Source organism: Lactuca serriola, chromosome 4, assembly GCF_051521515.1.
Source record: "Lactuca serriola cultivar US96UC23 chromosome 4, Lser_US96UC23_V15, whole genome shotgun sequence".
Lineage (NCBI taxonomy): Eukaryota > Viridiplantae > Streptophyta > Magnoliopsida > Asterales > Asteraceae > Lactuca > Lactuca serriola.
This window is the reverse complement of record NC_136411.1, coordinates 260,772,212-260,790,843: the sequence shown is the minus strand read 5'-3', so window position 1 is coordinate 260,790,843 and position 18,632 is coordinate 260,772,212. Positions and strand designations below refer to the sequence as shown.

The window sequence follows — 18,632 nt, the reverse complement described above, 5'->3', positions numbered from 1 at the left end:
TTTTGTGGTTATTTAAAAATTTCAAATTTTGAAGAATTTTTCGAATTTTACAGTCTTTTTCATGAAGAGAGCATCAAGGAACAAAAACCTAATAGCTTTCGTGACCCCATTTTGAAACCATTAAATCATGCGATTAATCTTGAACCTTGCTATGTTACGGATTTTGTTTGAGACTTGATCCTACTTGGACAATGAAAACACAATCCTTCCATGATGATTCCTTGAAGAGACCAAATGGTTATGAGATCCTCCTTTTTTAATTATAAAAATCTAATTAAATAACAATTTGAAAAATATGATTATATATATATATATATATATATATATATATATATATATATGTATATATATATATATATATATATATATATATATATATAATTTAAATAACATAAACAATCTGAAAAATTTATTTATTTTACAACGAGAGAAAGACTACAAAAATATGAGCTTGACAATTTTGGAGTATTTCTTAACAAGTGGTTTTAGGAACCCAAATAAATTTTGGTGGTTGTACGTACCTTTCCTTTTTGAAACGTATTTGATCAAAAGAAAGACCATTAGCTTCAGGTTTCCGAAATCTTCCTTCCTTTTCCTTAGAGGATTTTGATTAAAGAACTCTTTTCTTACTTCATTTGTTGGTTTTGTTTCAGGCTCAGAAGATGATTTATTGATAACCCAAACTTGCTTCAATTTTCTAGATTCTGGAGATGTCGTCTGTGGAACCCAAGTCTTCTTTGGTCTTGAGTGTTTATACTTCTTTTTATTTGAGTAATTTTCTCTAAGAAAAGAATTTTTAAAACAAGAACATACATAAGAAAACTTAACAACAAAAGATCTTTTTGATGTTTCAAGATGGAGATAAAGCACGAGTCTTGACAAGATGAGACGGAGTCTTCACAACTTGAACTGGAGTGCTAGTGCGAACTTTCTCAGTGTAACAACGTAAATTTTCAAAAGAAATTTTTCATTTAAAATCATATAAATCCTCATGACACATTTTATTAAAATCTCATTTATTCAATTCACAAAACATAACTCCATGTTTTAGTAATTAATAATCCAGTATCATCATAACTCTTTCTCTGGTGTGTATAATCAACCGGTGCCGTCCCGTGATCTTGAGAACCTGAAACACATAACACATAACACGGTAAGCACGAATCTTAGTGAGTTCCCCAAGATACCACATAAAACACATATTAGCCACTCGAGGCTATAACTCTATGGACCCTTTGGTCCTAACTATGTGGACCTTTCGGTCATAACTTTGTATACTCTAGAACACACACACAACATAAATCACATAGAAATAATGCAATGCATCACATCACATAAATAGCATACAAAATACTCTGTCACATAACTCTAATTACCACTCTAGGTAAAGTATAGTGAGAAGACTCACCTGGCAAGCAGAAAGCAGCTATCCTCACACTTGAATCTCGAACTCGCCACCGCCTAACACATAGGATGAATATCTCTTATAATAACTCTTTTTCACGACTCAGATAATCAAGGGAGGTTCCTTCTCTTTTTAACTCTCTAAAGTGGGTAAAAGACCATTTTACCCTTCCAAGGCCTCTATTACTTATGTTGACCAAAACCCCAAAGTCAACAGAAGTCAAGCTCAAGTCAACAGTCCACATTTGACCCTACTCGTCGAGTGCACCCATGCGACTCGTCGAGTCCCCTTGCATTAACTGAACACTACCTAGGACTCACTCAGCTCGTCGAGTTGACTCCCAACTCGGCGAGCCAACACTGGGTTGAGACTACTCGGTCAAACCCGCTACGACTCATCGAGTCACCCATGGACTTGGCGAGTTGGATCCCACAGATTTCTCATTCAGCCATTTGAGGTCAGATCTGCAACCCAAAATCATAGATCTAACCTCCTACTACCCAAAAGTCACGCAAAGGTCTGAACTTGAGGCTCATGCATGGTGTATTTTTCTCTATACACCATTTTGACTCCATTGAAGCTCCATAGCTTCAAAGCTCCGAGGTTACTCACTCATGGTTGTCTACTTTCTAGATCTCTGGACCTCACAAGGTCCAGATCTACAATTGACTCGAAAAAGGGTTTGGATGCACCCAAAACCCCATCAATATGGATACAAGCCCAACTTTACAACCAAGGAAATCTACTCAAACACAAGGGAGGCAAGAGTTGTACTAGATCTGAAGCTTGAAATGAAGATAAGGCTGATCCACCAACTCTCCTCTAAGATCCTTGCAACTCCCTTGATCTTCTTCTCAAAGAAATGACCTCCAAGAAGCCTCTTTCCTCTCTAGCTCATAAATCACTCTAGGGTTTCTCTTAAGGGACGAAGACACTGTTGGGAAGTGGCCAAGGAGGCTATTAGTTCCTTTAAATAGGTCCCAAACCCCGGAGATTAGGGTTTCTCTGCCCAACACCTACTCGGCGAGTCCCTCCTCGGACTCGTCGAGTCCACTCATTAAATCCACGGGAGAAACCCAACTCGACTTGGCGAGTTGGACCCTTAACTCGTCAAGTATCTCCTTTAATCACAAGATTAACCTACACCATAATACCTCTGAAAATCTGGATGTTACAATTCTCCCCCACTTGAATTAGATTTCGCCCTCGAAATCACTCCGTAACCACACAAAGTTCATCAACATGAAAGACACCACCGGAAGGATCTCATACTACACCGATATCTTTCTCAATGGACACCTAAAACCACACAGAAAACTCCCAAGTCCCAAAACTAAACCAACTCTTCGGCCGCTAATATACTCTTTCCCAATATCTGGAAACTCTAGTGGCCTAACTCACCGCCAGACCACCTACCCAAGCGATCACCATGATATTCGCTCCTTGAATGTCATCCCTGATAACCCACTGATCCTCTGATTCTCACAAGACCGAATCCAACAATCGGATACCGCTCACTCATACCAACATGCTAAAAGATCCGAATCACGCCCCAAGAAACGGAAGGGTCCACACCTCACTAGGGCTCATCCACTAACTGCTATCAGAACCCATCCGAACACATAATCCTTAACACTCTGCCCTCAGACACAAGGGAAAAACCATACTCGTTTAGAAGTTTCCTTAGACATCACATTCGTAAGCCCCTTCTTCGTTTCTCATATCCCTTTTCAATACTGGGCACTAAGTCAACTCCTGACTCCACAGTTGAACCTCCAAAGATCACCCATAACATGTCCCAAAATGTCTCACCGACTTCCTTCTCACAACAACAATCTCGTCCCGGTGACACACAAGTCACAAAGCTCTCTTTACCCCAACGAATACCACAAACCCACTAAATCGTTTCACCCTCGACCTCTATCGAACACCACTCCCTAGATATATGCGCCTCGCGGTACCTCCCATACTCGAGTGTTGACCTACACAGGTCTAAGACATCAGCTGATAAACAATACCCCTCAACTTAGGACCCATCTCAGAATCTAGAATCTCATCTCGCCTACTCAAAGCATCAATAGAGCCAAACTTAAACTCGAGAGTCTGGTCCGACCCAGAGTTGGAACCACTCGTCCTTATGAACCACTCAACTCATGAGTCATGACCTGCAAACCATGCGTACATCACTTCCCCAATTCCTTCTGATTGTGATAACCACACCTTAACTCAGTATATAACGATTCCTGATCATTAAGGAGACCACAGTCTCACTCATGGTCCGACCACCAGGTCCCCAAAAACTCAATAATAAGGCTACCCAAGCCTAACACTCCTCTGCGTCATGCTCTGACTTGGGAATCATACGGCTTCCTGTAGTACCATGACACCCTCTTGCTGACTAGTGAGTACTACGGCTCCCCGTAGTATCACAACACCCTCTTGCTAACTAGTTAATACTACGGCTCCTCGCAGTATCACAACACCCTCTCGCTGACTAGTGAGTACTACGGCTCCCCGCAGTATCACAACACCCTCTCGCTGACTAGTGAATACTACGGCTCCCCGCAGTATCACAACACCCTCTCACTGACTAGTGAGTACTACGGCTCCCCGCAGTATCACAACACCCTCTCGCTGACTAGTGAATACTACGGCTCCCTGCAGTATCACAACACCCTCTCGTTGACTAGTGAGTACTATGACTCCTCGCAATATCACAACACCCTCTCGCTGACTAGTGAGTACTACGGCTCCCCGCAGTATCACAACACCCTCTCGCTGACTAGTGAGTACTCCGACTCCCCGCAGTATCACAACACCCTCTCACTGACTAGTGAGTACTACAGCTCCCCGCAGTATCACAACACCCTCTCGCTGACTAGCAGCGCTTTCGCTTATCATCCCACAGTCTCATACTCATGTTAACACCATACTGTGTCCTCTAACTCATGCTCCGCGAACTAACATAGATAGGTACCCACACTCATCCAAATTATGCATCATAATATCTGACGACAACCTCCATAACAAAACACCTTTCCCTGCTGCAATCCACCTTCTTAAATGATCCCTCTTGATGTCAATACCCGAAGGGCTCCCACTGGAATCGTAGATACTTGATTCACCAATTGCCGCCTTAAACTCAAGACTCTAAAAAAAATAATTCGGAATTCAGGGCATCATACTCGGATACCCCAGAACACCATCGCATAACATCACGATGTCCTGCCTCAACCACCGACCCCATACTTATGACATCATACACGAATACCTCAAAGCATTCCCTCAGGAGATCATAACTATCCTTCATTTCACACAACGCGCAACTTCGGAGTATCCCAACTCTCAAATGAAACACTGATGAATCGACAATGACTCGGAACATGATGACAACCATCCGAAACTCTGTCCTCTATTGCTCATAACTCATGCAAGAATACACTGACCGACCTTGAGGTTGGTTGTCTAATTTCACATCTGCTCTTCCCAAACTACATATAACAGCCCATACATCGGACCGGAATTTCCCAACCGCCGAACTAACCTTACAAGCCAAACCACCTCGAATAATTTCTAACCACTACAAGTTCCGTGACCAACGGCCACCGGCCGTGGAGACGCTCATCCTTTCATGAGCACGAGCCTCATGCATAAACTTTAACCACCAATAATGCTGGTATTCCGAATCCGTACCATAGGTCTCTATATCCAATTCTCTAACCACTCTTGAACCAACCTCTGATTCTCTCATTAGAATACCGGGTTCTCCCCCACTCAGGGTTTGAACCATCACCATTTGACACACCAACAATCTATCTCACAGACTGTTCCCACTAGTAACATCGCACGTACCTAATCCTGGAAGGTGCTACGCACGCTCGATGATCTCCCGATAGAGATCAAGCAACTCCAAATAACCCCAATCTCAGATGAAATCCTCAAAACTTCCCATCATGACTGTCTTTAGTTATTTAGAAACTCACACCCTCCCATCACCGGACCTCCCCAACTATCCAATATTAACTCTGAATCTTTGTCTGGAAATAATGAACTATCATTCTCTTCATCCTCGACTCCTCAACCGACGCTCTATCACATCACTCATCATAAGAGTAGAGACTCCACTTCCACTCTCGATACCCATCATAGACAAAAAGCAATCGCCCCAATATACTCTTCTTGATCATCCGTTGCTACAGCTAACACGTTACCTACTATACTCGAGTAGGGTGTGTCCTGGTCCTTGACCATCTTAGTTCCCACCGACAGCCTTCTCATGCTATATCATTACCTCGCGGCAGACATACTGCCAAATACTCCGGTAGAAGATCGCCATCACTGCTACCCCCATGGCTTACCCCCAAGCTCAAAACCGAGGATCTCGAAACTTCGTATGTTTCCCACATGAAACGGAAATAACACCACTCAGATCATAGAAGGTGACGTCTCCACTATCGGCTGATTGCTCAACTCAGGCCGTAATCCTTCATATAATACCATCTCCACTCATCTTTGAGTCTTGCGACTCTAACTGACATCTCACTAAAAATCTCTCAGAAATCAACTCAAATCTCTTCTCAAGGTATGCTCTGTTGAAACTCGTTCAACATGGCCCTCTAGCCCCATATTCTATCGCATCCGACCATAGAATAACCCAAACATGACAGGATAACTGGAAAAAGCACAAAAACTATCCGCTACGAAGCATGGTACTCAAACCATGACATCACCCCTCGCTCTGCTACCGATCATGGTACCCAAACCATGACATCACCCCTCGATCTGCTACTGATCATGCTACCCGAACCATGACATCACCTCTCGATCTGCTACTGATCATGGTACCCGAACCATGACATCACCTCTCGATCTGCTACTCAGAATGTCCGGAATACTCCCTGCACTGACTATGGGTCCTCTGCTTTTAGTAGTACGAGCCCATACTACCTGCCACATCTACCCATAATCTCTACACAGACCATCCCAGATTCCCTGAGTAGCTGCTCAACCCTATCAATCACCAATCCCCATACGCGTACTTGCTTCCCAGCGAAATGCTCTACTCTGCCAACGTACTCTTCTGACTAAGGTCATTTCCTAGGCTCTTCCTAGGTTCTCACATTTCTCCGCCATCAGCTGCTGAAGAACTCCTAATGATGTTGGCCACCTACCTCCTAAATATCGTCATATTCACTTAGTAGCTGTCTCCCATCACCGAGAGTTCTACAAAGCACGAAGCAAGCAGCATTCGGGCATTGAATAATCTCTACCAACACGAGAAACCACTCTAGGTACAACTCCACTGGCTCTACTCACGCTCAAAAGATATCACCGAAATCAAGTAACTCTACCCTTCGCGGGTCTAACTATTCTCGCAGTAGGTACCATAAATGCTCATCTAGGTATTTCTCCTAGATTACTTCTCTACTCAAGTCCCTTCTCTACAAGGATTCCTTCTAGATACTCTCACCCAGCACATACTCGAAAGCGCATCACAGATAACAACAACTCCTAGACTAAGGAATCACAAATTAGGCCACTCTAGTCCTAAAATATGAAATACCTAGCCTGTCTCTAGCATGTATAATATCTCATAATATCTCACAACACATAAGGTAAGGGTATTTTGGGAAATCACCGTTTGCGCTCTGGCTGATTGTACACACTACTCTTTCTCGTTTTCTTTTAAAACTCCTGCTCGCTGTAGAAAAATCATTTATTTTGAAAAACTTTCCTCAATTCCTCAGTTTGAGTTCAGACATACCCGAAGGTGCATCCGAATCCCTCAAACCAAGGCTCTGATACCAACTTGTAACAACGTAAATTTTCAAAAGAATTTTTTCATTTAAAATCATATAAATCCTCATGACATATTTTATTAAAATCTCATTTGTTCAATTCACAAAACATAACTCCATGCTTTAGTAATTAATAATCCAGTATCCTCATAACTCTTTCTCTGGTGTATACAATCAACCGGTGCCGTCCCGTGATCCTGAGAACCTGAAACACATAACACATAACACGGTAAGCACGAAGCTTAGTGAGTTCCCCAAGATACCACATAAAACACATATTAGCCACTCGAGGCTATAACTCTATGGACCCTTTGGTCCTAACTCTGTGGACCTTTCGGTCATAACTCTGTATACTCTGGAACACACACACAACATAAATCACATAGAAATAATGCCATGCATCACATCACATATATAGCATACAAAATACTCTGTCACATAACTCTAATTACCACTCTAGGTAAAGTATAGTGAGAAGACTCACATGGAAAGCAAAAAGCAGCTATCCTCACACTTGAATCTCGAACTCGCCACCGCCTAACACGTAGGATGAATATATCTTATAATAATTCTTTTTCACGACTCAGATAATCAAGGGTGGTTCCTTCTCTTCTTAACTCTCTAAAGTGGATAAAAGACCATTTTACCCTTCCAAGGCCTCTATTACTTATGTTGACCAAAACCCCAAAGTCAACAGAAGTCAAGCTCAAGTCAACAGTCCACATTTGACCCTAATCGTCGAGTGCACCCATGCGACTCGTCGAGTCCCCTCGCATCAACTGAACACTACCTAGGACTCACTCAGCTTGTCGAGTTGACTCCCAACTCGGCGAGCCAACACTAGGTTGAGACTACTCGGTCAAACCCACTACGACTCGTCGAGTCACCCATGGACTCGGCGAGTTGGCTCCCACAGATTTCACATTCAGCCATTTGAGGTCAGATCTGCAACCCAAAATCATAGATCTAACCTCCTACTACCCAAAAGTCACGTAAAGGTTTGAACTTGAGGCTCATGCATGGTGTATTTTGCTCTATACACCATATTGACTCCACTGAAGCTCTAAAGCTTCAAAGCTCCAAGGTTACTCATTCATGGCTACCTACTTTTTGGATCTCTGGACCTCACAAGGTCCAGATCTACAATTGACTCGAAAAAGGGTTTGGATGCACCCAAAACCCCATCAATATGGATATAAGCCCAACTTTACAACCAAGGAAATCTGCTCAAACACAAGGGAGGCAAGAGTTGTACCAGATCTGAAGCTTGAAATGAAGATAAGACTAATCCACCAACTCTCCTCTGAGATCCTTGCAACTCCCTTGATCTTCTTCTCAAAGAAATGACCTCCTAGAAGCCTTTTTCCTCTTTAGCTCATAAATAACTCTAGGGTTTCTCTCAAGGGACGAAGACATTGTTGGGAAGGGTACAAGGAGGCTATAAGTGCCTTTAAATGGGTCCCAAACCCCGGAGATTAGGGTTTCTCTACCCAGCACCTACTCGGCGAGTCCCTCCTCGGACTTGTCGAGTCCACTCATTAAATCCATGGGGGAAACCCGATTCGACTCGGCAAGTTGGACCCTTAACTCATCGAGTCTCTTCTTTAATCACAAAATTAACCTACACCATAATACCTCTGAAAATCCGGATGTTACACTCATCTTGAAGCTTCTCAGCATGAGGCTTGTTGGTGCAAGAGTTGATGTGATATTCGCCAGGGTGAAAAGTCGGGCTTCTTGAAGATGAACATTCTTTAGGTACTTTCTTCTTCACACCATATTCTTTAATCTTCTCCTTCAGATATGATATTTCTTTCTTCCTTTCAGTCAGTTCCTTCTTCAACACTATCTTCTTGATTATGATCGATGATTTGGTCTTTCAAATCAAGTTTAGAAATGAAGAACATAGATAGAGGAGCCTTTGGATCATATATATCATATCACACTCTCTCATCTTTGATTCTGAAATATTCTTCATATATGGATGATTTCTTCTTCTTCTTCTTTTTCTTCTCCTTTTGATTTTCGAGTTTCTTAATCTTCAACAGATCCTAGAACGAATGTTCTAGCCTGCTCTGATACCAACTGAAAGTCTCAAACCCTTTGTAGATTCATAGATCAAATATAAAATAAGAAAGAACAATAAAAAGCAATGAAGAACAAAAAAGTAAAGAAAAAAAAAGATTCTCCAAATTGTCTCTTTCACCAAGAAAGAGTTCGTTTTCATCAAGAAAACGGGTTGTCACAAAGACGGTTATGACACCAAGCCGTTTACAAGATGCTCAACATTAGGGTTAATCCTAATGTTGTATATATACTAATCTAATCTAGTGAATCCCTTTTAATCAAGGGATTATATCTAATCTAAATAGAAACTGAACATGTAAATAAGGAATGGATCATATCAGATCTTCTCCAGATTCGGATATAAGCACCAGCACATCAGAAGCTGATTGGAGCACAACTTCAGGAAGTCTCGCTGATCAGGCATCAGCGTCAGGGTCAAGCTGATCAGCTTCAACTTCAACAGATAATAAATAACCATTAGTGAGTATCATCAACATATCATTTGATCAGTGCGTCATCAGTGTATAACCATCAGCATCTTGACACAATGATCTGTCTTTAGTAGATGGCGTCTTTATGCCTTTAATGCTGATAGAGTCTTCATAGTCTTTTAGTTACCAGGGAATGTTCTTCAGTTTTCGACATATGAAATTCCATCAACATATCTTCAGATTAACTAACTAAAATAGCTATGACAGATCAGCTTGTCTAAGTTATACTATTTACCCTTACTTAGACAAGACTGACTGTCTACAATGAGCATATAAACTATAACTATTAAGTATATATTTTGCATCATCAAATCTATACAAATGAGTGACCCAATAGGAACAAATGTTTATATGGATTTAATGATTTAAAAATAAAAATTTTATTACTATTTTTGTGACGTTACAAAATAAGTCGTAGTTGTCGTCTACAATTGTAGTTTTTGACAACAATGTGTTTAACTAATTATTAACTTTTTTTTAAATGGGTTATTGTTTATCTGCATTTTCTTTTGTACAACAAGAGGGAATCAAGAGTAATGGTGCCAATCTTATCTTATCTGGGCCAATATGGTTAAAGATTAGGTGTTTGATGTTAAATACTCTTCATGGAATAAATAGAAATGGGGTTTGGGCTTGACCAATCTGGTCGTGGCTATTAAAGAGTCATAATAGAGGTAAATTCAACACTCAAGCATTAAATTAAAGCTATAAATTATACATTTTTAACTTTTTTCTTCTACTAGAGGAATGTTATTGCAAGAAGAAGAATTAGAGAATGGTGCCATTGAGCAAATTTTGTATTTCTATTTTACCTTTATTTTTATTATGCTGGGTTTTGTTTTTTTTTTTTTTTTTTTTTTTTTTTTTTTTAGTTTCGATGTTAATGTTGCTTGACAAACTTTTTATGCTTATTCCTCAAGTATTGTGAGTTTGAGGAAAGGAAAAAGAATAAAGAGGATTGGGTACATTAGTTTAGTTTAATGCAGATTTGCATATTGAGTTTTCTTTGTTTGGTTGTTGTTGGTATTATCTTTTAGGGTTCGTTTGGTTTTGATTGCCTTTGTGCAAATTGTTTGGTTTTGATTGCCTTTGTGTTAATTGTTTGTTTTTAGTTGCTTTCATGCAGATTGTTTTGTTTTGACTGCTTTAATGCAAATTGTTTAGTTTTTGGCTGTTCTCATGCAGATTGTTTAGTTTTTGGCTGCTCTCATGCAAATTGTTTGATTTTGGCTGCTTTCTTGCAAATTGTTAGGTTTTGGCTGCTTTCATGCATATTGTTTGATTTTGGATGTTTTTGTGCATGTTATTTGGTTCCACTGCTTCTTTTGAAGATTGTTTGGTATTTCGTGCATATTGTTTGGCTTTGGATGTTTTCGTGCAGGTTATATGGTTCAACTGCTTCTCTTGAAGATTATTTGGTATTGCTGTTTAGATGAAAAATGTTCGACACTACTAGAATGAAAATTGTTTGGTTGCTTGCAGATATGAACGTTTGCTAAGACACACTTAGCTTCTCGTTTTCGTTTCTTTGAAGACAAACACTCAATGCTTGTTTCCACTGCATTGTGAGTTTGATGGAACATGTTAACATATATTTTAGGCTTTTTTATATTAGGACTTATGTTTAATCCATTAGTCTCATTATACCTAGATAGTTTTCCTATTTATAGTCTTATTTGTCTTTCTTTGTATTAACGGTTTTCCATCAAATCTTAGCCATTTTTAACAATATAATCACTACTGTTTTCTCTCTCTATATTATTATTAGTTTACAATTGGTATGTGTATGAATATGATATTACTATTTCGAATATTCATATATTCGAACTCGTATTCACACGGCATATCACTTGTGTATAAAATTGGCCCATTAGACTCGGCCCCAATACCGTATTTGTTGTCGATTGGGTTGCATATTATGTATTTGTATCCTCTATCAATGTTAATTGAGAATCATGGGAAAATAAAATGTATTATATTCTAGATAAAAAGAATTTAAAGAAATAATTGGTAGTTATATTGGGGTTGATATAAGTAGAGAAGATGGTCAAAGAAATACTCACCACAAAACCTTAGACGACACTAGAACTTTCAAGATGCCATATGAGCCACGAAACCAAACGTCCCGTTCAAACTAGGACGCGTACCTCGTTATGTAGCCTCAATTCTAAGATACTTTTGTTCCTTTTGCATAACTTGTCCAAGATTATTGATAATATGAAGAAAATCTGTTTAGTTTTAGGCAAATTGCATGAAAACGTTGATTGATTATTATTTCTTCTAAGCTAAATAATTTTTATATTACTGAAAAATGATTACTCTTTAAAATATTTTTGGTTAAGGTATTGAATCCTTGTTTAAGACAGCACATGCAAAGCTGTGTTATTTTGGCTGCTAGTTTTGTCGAAGGCCATTGCATTTTTTTTCTCATTGTATACGCACGTTGTGTTAATTCATGTCATTTTTTTATTTAATTAATGAGATATATCTTTTTGTTAATAACATAAAATATAATTTATAGAAGTGAAGATTTGCTTTTTAAAAAAAAACTTAGTAAATCTTACAAAATATCTTAAAATAATTATTGATAATTAAATATAAAAACCTTAATATAAACACATTGTATTTTTATAACAACTTAGGAATTGAAAATATTTATATATATTTATATTTTTCTTACGAGGAATTCCTAAATTAAAATGTGAATGGCATGGCTGTTATTTGACCATTAATTTATTTCAATTTCTCTTTTGGTAAAGTACATATTTAGTCCTTGAATTATCACCAACATGTAGTTTAGTTTCTCACAGATATCGATTTACTAATCTATGTGCATTGGTAGGTTTGTCCGTTTGTGATCCAAGATTTTAAAATTAATGTTTTTCATAAGCAAGTATCCGAAATATCATACAATAATTAATCATCGTGTTAAACTTTCTCCAAAACAATGGCTACATAAACTAGTTGCTTCATTTTGCGATGAAATCCTTATGGTTGATATATTACATAAAATATCTAGGGTTAAAAGTTTGGTATGCCCCAAAATATTATTACTTTCCATGATTGATCTCCCACGTGGACTGATAAATGATATACTTTATCATTTTAAATATTTGTTTGCTCTATGATAGAAGAATAAATGTTTCTTGTGATGATTTTCGATATACATAACAAATTTAACTTGCAACAAAAAAACATCTTTAATTATATTATATTATATATGTAATATGTATATTATAAAATTTTCATCACAAATGAAATGAATTTGATGTATAGATAGGGTCAAAAGTCTGCATGATGTGCTCAAATGTGTACACATCTTAATTGATGGAATGAAAATAACTACGAATTATCAATGTTTTAAAAATAAATTTTTAATGTATTATGACCAATTTTCGATTTAACCGGTTCAACCGTCGAATCAACTCGGTTTCTAGAATCACTCCTACATTACAAAAACATATAACATAATTTTTACATCAATCCATACACATCAAAGAAAAATAAAATATAATACCCAATAGTTTTAGATGAATAAAAATACATTAAAAAACTTCATAATATTACCATGTGTTTTTATTAGAGATGTGTAAAAATACATTAAAAAACTTCATAATATCACCATGTGTTTTTATTAGAGATGTGTAAATAGATATGAAAAGACCATAAAATTTTGTTATGCAAAATGTTTATCTTCAATATATTTTTGTTCATTTTAACTGGTTAACCGAGTTTTTGTAAAACCAACCCGTTCATTCCGATCCATAAAAAGAAATAAAACTGATGCTAATTGAACCATTTTTTCTTTGGTTCTCAATCCGACCGATATATTGTTATTTTTAAAAACTTTCAAGTTACTTTTATGGTTTTTTTGAAGGCTTTATGATATTTTGTAATTTTTACTAGGTTTAAAAAGTTTCATTTTGGGGTAATTTTTAAAGCTTTATATATTTTTGATTCTTCAAGTTAGCACATGTTTGTTTTACTATTTCTGTTAAATGACTATTTGTCCTATACTTTATATTTTTATTAATTATACTTATTATTATTAGTAATTAATTGATTATTATTTTATTAACATTATTTACCTGAAAAAAAAGATCCTCTAACTCCTAATCTTATTCAACGACTACATGCATATTATTAATATACAATTGTTAAATTTTACTAAACTTCAATTTTAGTTATTTGATTATAATGACAGAAAGAAATTTGTAATATCAACAGGACTTGAATGTAAATACATAATAACTAAGGGGTCGGAGTGAAAATTCAATAAAAACATTTTTATATGATCAGTATAAATAATAGTTTCCTCCTGCAAATAATTCATTATCTCGTCGCTCGATTATCCTTTGGGTTTGTAATTGTCAATTTGTCGCTACCTACCCTCTCTTTCGAACGCTTACAATTTCCTTGTCCTTGGAGCTAATTGAGGTATTTAGGGTTTCTGTTAATCGATTGGATATGGAAACAGCAACTGCTCTTCGAACTTCTTTCGGTACCTGTATTAGACCGTCGACTAAATCCGATATTCGTCGTTCCCGCACGGGATCTATCGCTTTTGCTACTGTTTCGAATAAGGTATATCATTATGCTACTTCTTTTAATCAGAGAAATTGAAATTTTATGTGATTTAATTAGTCTCTGTATTGATCTTATCTTTTGATTTCTGTGGATTTGTTTGAGGATATCAAGATACTATATAGTCCATATATCTCAAGTTTATGATCAAGTTTCGATTTTTAAGTTGGAATTGGAAATGATTTACTTCTGAAAATCAAAATTGATGAGAATTATGTCGGTCTTAGAATAATATATCTTCGATGGAATTGTAAAATAGTTTTTGGAGTTCTAAATGAAAATACCAATTTCAATTTTGCTTCTTTTCAAGAAGACTTGAGAAAAAAAATCAAGAAGGGGGGGGGGGGGGGGGAAGATGGATTTGGACTATTCTTAGGTTTAGAAGTAATTTTCAGTTTATATTGTTTGAATCATGAACCTTGATTGGCTGATAGAAGAGAAAAACGATCAAATACTGAATTTGATTTCAGCATGAGGATGGTTTGTGTATATATGCAGCATAAGTTGAAGTTAGTTTGAATCATATTTATTGATGTTACAACATAACAAAGGGTTACAAATCCAATAAAACTAGTTTACAAATTGGCATATGCAGATCATTATCTTGCCTATGTAATCTTTTGGTTATCTGAAAAGTGATTATTGGGGTTATTGGTGTAGAGTACATAGCTCCATTTTGTTCATAGGTAGAACCTTCCTGCATATTCTCAAAGAAAAGTTAAGGGTGCGTCTGGTTGTGGAAAATTTTCTAGTTTTCTAAGAAAATTTTCCAAGAAAAACGAAAATTTGGAAAATGCGGTTGGTTCGTTCAATTTTCCAAAGTTTTCTAAGAAAATGAAAATTTTCAGTTTTTCAAATTGTATGTAAATTAGAAAAGTGATTTTTACAGTTTTCCAAAGTTTTCTAAATTTCTAAGATGGAAAATGAAAACTCCAGGCGTTCCAAACAAACGCGTTTTCATTGAAAATTGAAAATGAAAACTCAACCCTATTTTCTGAAAATATTTGCATAGAAAATGAAAACAGTTTTCCACAACCAAACGCACCCTAAGGGTGCGTTTGCTCCTGCAAAACTTTCCAGTTTTGCAGGAAAATTTTCCAAGAAAAGCGGAAATTTTGAAAATAGTGTTTGGTTCGTTCAGTTTTTCAAAGTTTTCTAAGAAAATGAAAATTTTCATTTTTCCAAATCGTATATGATTTAGAAACTCCACTGGTTTCAATCAAACGCCTTTTCTAAAATTTTCATTGAAAACTGAAAATAAAAACTCAACTCCATTTTCTGAAAATATTTCTTGGAAAATGAAAACAATTTTCCAAGAAAAATTTTCAGTTTTCCAGGAAAATTTTTCAAGAAAAACGAAAATTTTGAAAACTCGTTTGGTTCATGTAGTTTTCCAAAGTTTTTTAAGAAAATGAAAAATTTCATTTTTCTAAATTGTATGCAAATTAGAAAAATGATTTTTACAGTTTTCCAAAGTTTTCTAAATTTCTAAGATGGAAAATGAAAACTCCACCGGTTCAACAAAATGCGTTTTCTAAAATTTTCATTGAAAACTAAAAATAAAAACGCAACTCTGCTTTCTAAAAACATTTTCTTGGAAAATGAAAACAGTTTTCCACAACCAAAAGCACCCAAAGATTTTCTTTTTGACAAACTGTGTAAGGTCTACTTTTGGCTCTAATGGCATTGATAAGAAGTCTGATGGAGTCTGATTGATTCTTTCTAATCTGGCTGAAACTTGCAAAACCAAAACCAAACCCAAACCCATGGTTACTCTGTTCTTCAAAAGATCCCTTTGAAAATGACTTTTGCTTAAATTTATTTGTACAACTATATAATCCATTCATAACAATTTTTACTATTATCCTTGGGTAGATTATTTAAAGCAGTATGTCTTGATGAGAAAAACCTAAAATACAATGCTATATTTGGGCATGTGTTCTAACTGAAATTTACTTTGTTTTGTTGGGTAAGCAGGGGTTCCTTTCATTTTCACATCCCAGATCAGGACTAAAAAGCGCATCTTTTCAAAGTCAAAAGAAGAGAATTGCAATAAAGGCCTCATTATCTTCTGATTCTGCTGGATCTGATGCGCCAATTGCCCCACTTGAGCTGGAATCCCCAATCGGACAGTTCCTATCACAAATTCTCATCAGCCACCCTCACCTCGTTCCTGCAGCAGTTGAACAGCAGCTCGAACAGCTTCAAACTGATCGCGATTCTCAGAAACAAACTGAAGAACCTTCCGCCCCAACCACCGATCTTGTCCTGTACAAGTGAGTAGACTAAACCTATTTTAAAAATTATTATGTCTATGAATAGGGCATTCACTAATATGATTTTTGTGTATATTTATAATGAAAACTTTTGTAGGAGAATTGCAGAGGTGAAAGCAAATGAAAGGCGAAAAACTCTCGAAGAGATTCTATACGCATTAGTCGTACAAAAATTCATGGACGCGAAAATCTCCTTAATTCCATCCGTAACCCCAAAACCCTCCACACCATTCAAGACAATCGACTCATGGCCCACACAAGACGAAAAACTCGAACTCATTCATTCCCCCGAAGCCCTAGAAATGATCCAAAACCACTTATCTCTCATCCTCGGAAACCGTGTCTCCGATTCCACTTCCGTAGCCGAAATAAGCAAACTCAGAGTCGGACAAGTCTATGCCGCATCCGTAATGTACGGGTACTTCCTCAAACGGGTCGACCAACGTTTCCAGCTTGAAAAAACCACAAAAGTCCTGCCCGATAACACCGGAGACTCTGCCCCTTGGGTGCCTAATGTCCACCCGGAAGTGGAAGTTCCAAACTCGGGCAGTTTTGGGCAGGTGAAAGCGTCTCGGTTGAGAAACTATGTGATGTCGTTTGATGGGGAGAGTTTACAAAGGTATGCGACGATTAGGTCGAAAGAGGCGGTGAGTATTATTGAGAAACATACGGAGGCGTTGTTTGGTAGGCCGGAGGTTGTGGTGACGGCGGATGGGGCGGTGGATTCTTCTAAAGATGAGGTGATTAAAATAAGTTTTGGTGGGTTGAAGCGGTTGGTTTTGGAGGCTGTGACTTTTGGGTCGTTCTTGTGGGACGTGGAGAGTTACGTGGACACTAGGTATCATTTCGTGGCAAATTAATGTTTTATTTGAAAGTGGTTGTCATGATAATTAAATTAGATTGTATATATAAACTCTACTTTAGTGACTATAGTGTTGATTTGGGATCTTTATTTATTTTTTTTGTTTTGATTGAACATATTTCGTGATTAATCCTTCGTGTGATTTAAGATCGTAACATTTGTTTGGGTTAGTGCGGATAGTAATGGTTGTTTGCCTTTACTTACACCTGGACTAACTTCAAATCAAGGGTTTTAGATCACAGACAGCTTCGTAGAATATTATAATTTCATCCATTCATCTCTGGTCTTGTTTCTTTTTCTGGATAAAATGTTTTTTTAATTTTTGTGATTTGCATTTAAAAGAATCATAGGTAGATGATTTATCGATGTTTTAATCAACAATCAAATGAAGTTATAATGGTTACCGCATAAGCTTCAAATATTTACGTTCTAATAAAAGAGTCCCATTTATGCCACGTGGCATCTTCTAAGTCTAGAAATTTTTAAAAGTGAAATACCAAATATTACGACGGATTATATAAGGAACAACTCTATAATTTCAATTTATTCAACGAGAAATTAGCACGTAATCTTCTCTAATTTTGAAATTAGCATTAGAAAAAGATTCATGGCGTGTTGTTTGAATCGATTACATCAATGCATTTTCACTTTCTTTTTCATATGTTCATCGTCTCCCCCTTACTTCTTTGTCCCCATATTCTTTCTACTCTACCCTCCTTTGTCCAAGTTTCCAAGAAGCCCTGTGATTGATAAACAAAGAATATAATACAGTTATACATTTAAAATACATAAACATTTATATAAAAAACTTTAAAAAATACATAAATACATAAAAATACATATAAATACGTAGAACTTAAAAAATACAAAATACTTAAACATACATATAAATACGTAAACAAATTTAGTCACTGAACTTTTCTGGATATCATTGACCTTGTTTATTTTGTTCATTTTGGTCATTCTAACAGGAGATAACATGTGTGTAACATCGAACAATGTTGTCAAGGTTATAATTTGTTATTGAACTTTTATGGATGTTTTAATTTAGTCATTATATTTTGTTTAAGCTACCATTGGTCACTGAATTTGTTTATTTATTTATTTTTTTTCATTTTGGCCACTCTATTTTTTTATTATCATTTATAA

The 18,632-nt window shown here is 36.8% G+C and overlaps 1 protein-coding gene across 1 annotated transcript; it reads left to right on the top strand.

Moving 5' to 3' along the window:
• Positions 1-14,095: 14,095 nt before the first annotated feature.
• Positions 14,096-17,613, top strand: LOC145096979 (UV-B-induced protein At3g17800, chloroplastic-like). The gene is made up of 3 exons (XM_079034404.1): positions 14,096-14,345; positions 16,323-16,621; positions 16,719-17,613. The coding sequence occupies exons 1-3, from the start codon at positions 14,229-14,231 to the stop codon at positions 17,479-17,481; spliced, it is 1,179 nt and encodes a 392-aa protein (XP_078890530.1). The 5' UTR covers positions 14,096-14,228; the 3' UTR covers positions 17,482-17,613.
• Positions 17,614-18,632: the final 1,019 nt, after the last annotated feature.